This window comes from Salvia splendens, chromosome 2 (genome assembly GCF_004379255.2).
Source record: "Salvia splendens isolate huo1 chromosome 2, SspV2, whole genome shotgun sequence".
In the NCBI taxonomy this organism is placed as follows: Eukaryota; Viridiplantae; Streptophyta; class Magnoliopsida; order Lamiales; family Lamiaceae; genus Salvia; species Salvia splendens.
Genome location: NC_056033.1, coordinates 13,244,086 through 13,250,085, shown reverse-complemented (window position 1 = coordinate 13,250,085; position 6,000 = coordinate 13,244,086). Strand labels below are relative to the sequence as shown.

At 37.8% G+C, this 6,000-nt stretch overlaps 1 protein-coding gene across 1 annotated transcript; it reads right to left on the bottom strand.

Moving 5' to 3' along the window:
- Positions 1-1,287: 1,287 nt before the first annotated feature.
- Positions 1,288-3,597, bottom strand: LOC121761376 (aluminum-activated malate transporter 2-like). Its single transcript, XM_042157038.1, has 5 exons — positions 3,223-3,597; positions 3,012-3,152; positions 2,672-2,944; positions 2,372-2,472; positions 1,288-2,034 (listed from the first exon to the last, which is right to left on the bottom strand). Exons 1-5 carry the CDS (start codon positions 3,488-3,490, stop codon positions 1,477-1,479), a joined length of 1,341 nt encoding a protein of 446 aa, XP_042012972.1. The 5' UTR covers positions 3,491-3,597; the 3' UTR covers positions 1,288-1,476.
- Between the last annotated feature and the right edge of the window lie 2,403 nt (positions 3,598-6,000).

Below are 6,000 nucleotides of genomic sequence, written 5' to 3'. Positions count from 1 at the left end.
GCCGGGGCGTATTTCGTCTTGCGGAGAGAGGGTCACCTCGACTCGACTTGAAGAAGAATATAGTTTGCATCTTGTTCCTTTTATTGTATTTACTTTGTTTTACTTACCTTCCAGTTTTTGGTTCTTTTGTAATAACAAGAGTTTGCCCGTCTAAAAGGCTTCAATATTTCCAACATATTGTACGACGCTCTCTCAACCAAAAGATCATTTGTTCGTCATGCTATGGTCGCTCTTACTACTCACAAAAATTCTAAGGAGGGGGAGGGGGGTTTGCACCTCTACGCTTGTGGTTGCGCCATCGCTGCCTACTGATAAATCGGACTAGTTCAATACACAACAGACACAAACACCTAAGCACAATCTATGCAACTAAACCTCCTTCCTTCGATAACAATGTAGGCTTCGGCTAACTGGATAAAAGTGAGGGCATAGCTTTGACAAAAGAACAATGCAAGAGATAGATGAGAGCTTGTATGCTATGATATGTAGAGAGTGTCGTTGGTGTGTGGAATGCAAGGAGTTGTTTTGTGGAATGCATGGAAATCAGGTACTCTGTGACGCGGCCTTTAAATCTAAAATTTATTTATCAATAAAAAAAGGACTTAGTCAACTGGTCTCCATGCAGGGGGGAAATGCTATGCGATATAATGAGATGAGAGGATTTGATCGGTTTTCATGTGGGGAAAATATTACGCCAAATTCGACGTCATTTTTTTGTGAATATTCCAAATTCATAATCCAAATTAATAGTAAAATAATAATAATAATAATTCATGGACCTAGTGTCCGCTTCTATTCAACCAGTAACTATGTTACGTGTTTATATCGCCGATTCAGCGATAAATGTCAAAAAATATTGAAGAAATTGATTCTTCTACTTTCTTCTTTAAAGTGCACGACTTATCACTCTAAATGAAGTTAAAATATCTTCTACTATTAGTAATAGGTATGGACATAAGAGTGTTTGGTTTTAATGTGAATACAACTTGGAGTTGAGGTTAATTTGTAACAACTTAGACGTCTAACATGAATTTCGAATATCATAGTTAGCCAAATTTTCAACCGGAGTACCGAATTCTCACTAAAGTGTCTAAAGTTATTTCTAGTGTGTTACATTATTAATGTAGGTCAATTCAAAAAGGCTGTATTGTGGCAAACTTAGGCCGATTTTCCTATTTAAGTTTTATGAACTTGGGCTAATTTGACACTATATAATGTTCATTCTGCCTTTGATCAATTACTATTATTTTATATAAAATATAAGAAAAGATTAATATATAATACTCATGTTCAAATTTCTACGTGTACTTCACCGCTAATTAATGCATAATTCCATCACAACAAAGATTGTTGCACTCAAGTGACAGCAATCTCCTCCTCACATACATTTTTGCTATGACGTACTTGCATAGTGAACTATGATTCATGTTTATATTTTCCATCACATAGCTAATAGTAAGTAGGAGTAGTAATTAATCACTCAAACACAATGTTGACACTATGTGATGCTTCAATACTTGGGATCCTCTTCACCTTTTCCCGGCTGGCCTGCCTGTTCATCTCTGGCTTGGGCTTCTTGAACTTCACCTTCGTTGCTAGCACCTCAACGGAGTCAGCTATCTTTACCGTGCAAGTGACAATCTCAATCAGCAGCGAGGCCACTGTCACCACTGGGATAATGTCGAGGAATTCAGTGTCGTGCCAAAGCTCAGTTTTGAGTAGGGCCTTGAGTGTCTTGGCCGCAGCTTTGGCGTCCATAATGTGTTTCTCGCTAGACAAAGGGCAAGTCATTGTCCGAAGCCCGATTGCGACATCTATGAGGGCTAAACTGCATTTAGAGCTAATCGTGGTGCAAAAGGCTTGGATCTTTGTACGAAGCTCTAATGGCGTCTGCGCATCTGAGTTGAGGTAACAATTGAGTGCGTCAATCTTGTATGCACATTCACGGGTTGCAGACCCAATCTTGAGGTACTGGTCCCACGGGTGCCGGTACCGGAACTTGCCGTGCCTCGGCTCCCACCGTGCAAAATTGACCTAAACGAGTAATAAATACAATCAGAACCAATCGAGTTGAATAAATACAATTAGAACTAAGCCGAACTTAATCAAATATACTTTCTTCATCCCTAAAAAAAATACTATAATCCAATTTTTAGCTATTTTGGTATGTCCCCCAAAATTAGTCCACACCCATTTTTGGTTAATTTTTTTTTTTTAACGAGGTGAGCCTCATTATCATTTAACAATACTCCAACTAGTTTTCTTTCGATCTTTCTCGTATTTACCAATTTCACATTATAACTCTGTCTCATTTTCAAATTCTCTAGTATTAAGGGACGGAAAAATTACTACTCCATTGAGTAGTACTCACCAATGAGTCTTCCGTGCCTTTGGAGATGAGCACTGTTTTGAAATCTCTGAGTGGTGCTAGGTTTTTGTCGTGCGATTCTTTGAAGTATGCACTCCCAAAAGCTGATACAATAGAATGAAATAAAATGTGTGAGTTGCCTAGTGGTAAAATGATAATAAATTCAAACCCACCATTAGACTATCTTTAAATTTAAATTTATTTACGTATAAAATAAAATAAAATAAAATAATCATCCCATCAAATACTGGATCAAACTCAAATTTCCCTCAAAAGATAACCAAGATTGAAAAATGAACATACATTCCAAGTAACACCCAAGCTTCTCGATGTTGGCAGCGGTGTATCTGTGAAGATCCTTGCCCGCCCAAACGGGGCGCACGAATATGCAGATCAAAACGGCGACGCAGCCGCCGATCAAGATGGTCGTCAGCCTCCTGTGCGCCATGTCGAAGACGACATCGGCGCGGTAGCCCGACACCGATATCAGAGAGAACGTCAGGATGAACACCAGAAACCCATAATCGTACCTCGCCCTAATTTTGGGGAAAAATCGGCAAAAAGTCGCCACACCAGCTGCAAATTTCAAACCGTCATTACACCTTTTTTCCCAATTGCACGATGATTATCTGAATTTCGTTACCTATTACGCAAATAGACAGGCCGATCAAAACGACCTCCACTTTCTCCGGCGTCAAATCGGCCAAATCGTGCGCCGCCATACCTAGAGCTCCACCTAGCAAGGTCGCAATTGCTCTGTTCACTCCTTTTCCTAGCGTCGCTCCTGAAAATTTATTACTTTGAAAATCAATCTCTGTTTTCGAAGAAAGTGAAAGTTGAAGCAGTTTTTTTACCGACGGAGAATTCGAAGACGACGACGACGGTCATGACGGCCCACATTGCGTTAACGCCGAATCCAGCGAAGAAGAAGTCGAAGTAGTAGAGGAGAGAAGTCGCAGATATCGCTAACCCGACTTTGAAGGCGTGGACGACTCTTCTGGGATCTTCTTTGGCTAATCTCTTGGCTTCTTTTCCGACGCTGCTGATTGTGTTGCCGATCTTGTCCAACCACCCCTTCACTCTCTGCATCACGGATGCCTTTTCTTGAGTTTCCGCCTCCATTTTCACTGAATATTTGGGTGTTTTTAATTTTCAGTAAATATTTGGGTGTTTTTATTGGTTTGGAAGTTTGTGGGGAATGGGTGATTTTATAGAATAGGAGATGTACACGTTGCGAGGATTGTGTTCAATTACAGCTTGCACTATTGTATTATGTGTATATCAGGTTAATTAAAAATGATTACATCATTACGAAATTTTATTTTCGATTACTTCACTTTTTACAGATGGGTGCTTTTAATTTAATTAATATTTCTTCTGTCCACGAAAAATGAAAAATGACAAGTTTCCTTGGCCAATCTCTTTTCCGACACCGGTAATCTTGTCCAGTAGAAGCTTTTTCTTGAGTTTTCGACTCTATTTTTCACTAGTTGGGTGCTTTTATTATTTTGGAGAGGCGCGGAAGATTGAGGGGATTATACAGATTAAGAATTGGGTTACATACATTAGGGCATCCACAATAGGGGCGGCGCGCCGGCCGCCCCGGAATCGCCGCCGCCCCGGCTGTCTATTGTAGGAAAAGCGTCCGCCCCGACGCGGACGATTGGGAGGGAGTGGAAGCTCCATCGGCGAGCAGGCGGCTAGGACACGCCGGTGCGCGAGCGGCGCGCCTGCCTATTGTGCGTCCGCCCCGGCGCGGTGGTAGCCGGATTTCTTTTTTTTCGTTTTCTTTTGAATTTTTGAGAGAATGCAGCAAATTGCAGTGAAGAAGAAGATGGGTTGATGAAGGAGACAAAGGAAATGGATTTTTTGATTTTTTATTTTATTTTTTGATTTCTTTTTTTTTAGTTTTCTATTTTTTTTTGGTTTTGACTTAAAAAGGAGCTGGGTTAATTCAATTAAAAGTTTTATTCTAACTGAATTAAAATATACAAAAATAAAATAAAGTGAAATGTAGTGGGACTATTGGAAGTGTCCGGCTTATAGCTACGGACACTTGTTTTTATGGGCGCAGACAAATAAACTGGGGCTGTTGACAAAAAAAGTGGCTGGGCTATTGAAAGTGTCCGCTTATATTGGATGCCTTTTGAGTCCGTATAGCAAGCAAGGACTATGTTCAATCACACCACTAAAAAAATTAATTACTGATAGAACATGGAAGCTTTTAGAATTAATTATTTACAGTACAAGATAGATGGGGAGTTTTACAATTACTATTAATTATTTACAGCACAAGATTGATAGTTTGATTCGGACTTTTTTACATAATTTAATCATTCACACCATAAGATTGTGGGTTTGGGTGAGTTTGTACTATCGCATATTCAAGTTTAATCTAATTATTGTTACCTCAACCTTTATTTTTTTATTTTTTTATTTTTTTGAGCGACCTTTAATTTAATTATCATTACCTCACTAAAATATTTTATTTTCGATTTCATCACTGTTTTTTACTGATGGTGACTTTTACGGCCATGTTCTTTTTAGCTTTATTTAATCCTTTTTGTTAATCATTTAATGGTGAAACTGGTCAATTGCTCATCTTACGTAACGAGGCAAATTTTATTACTTCATCCGTCTCATTCAAGATGTCACAAATTCTTGAGTGATACACCTTCCGTCCACGAATAAGAGTCTCGTTTCTCCATTTTAATCCATCCGTGAATAAGAGTCCCGTATCACTTTTACTATAAATGGTAATAGAGTCTCACATTCCACTAACTCACTTCACTCACATTTCATTTAAAACTAATATATACAAGTGAGACCTCTATTCCACAAACTTTTTTCCAATCACTTTTCTTAATGTTTCTTAAAACACGTGCCGCCAATAAATGAGACAGAGGGAGTATGATATTTTAGGAAGAATTGTTACTCGGAGTAACTAGAGAGAAAGAGTAGTAGTTGAATATATTTAATGAAAATAAATGAGAAAGATATTTATTTCTAAACATAAAAATTAAATATATAGAGAGACAAACAAAAAAAAGAAATATGGATATTTTGAATGTGATGGATGGAATATCTTTTAAGTGTCTCTCACTATAAAATATAGTACTACTACTACTAATATACTTTTAGTCAAATCTGCACCTATGTTCCATTAGAAATGAAACGTTTTCCTTTTTGGTCTGTCTCATTAAAAATGAAACGTTTCTAAAAATGGAAATAATACTCTCTCTACTTTATTCTTCTCTCTTACTTTATTCTCTCTTCATTAACTCATAAAACAACACTACATAAAATCTCGTATCGAAAAACAAATGTTGCATATTTAATGGGACGGAAGGAGTATTTCTTTTACCAGTATGGACCATCAATCGCATTAAAGTAGTAGTATGTGCAGGAAATATGCGAGGTCGAACTAGGACTTTTTTAAGTTTAGGAAGTTTTATTGTTGATAGCTGTGGACTCATGTGTTTTTTTTCAGTATCAAGTTGGTCGGGATTAGGGTGTGAGAAATAACGAATTAAAGAATGAGCGATAAGACTAGATATACACCTAGTCATATATAGAAGTAACATCACAGTAGAATGTCAAAAATTACAGTCACAATATCTTAATTGCTATGA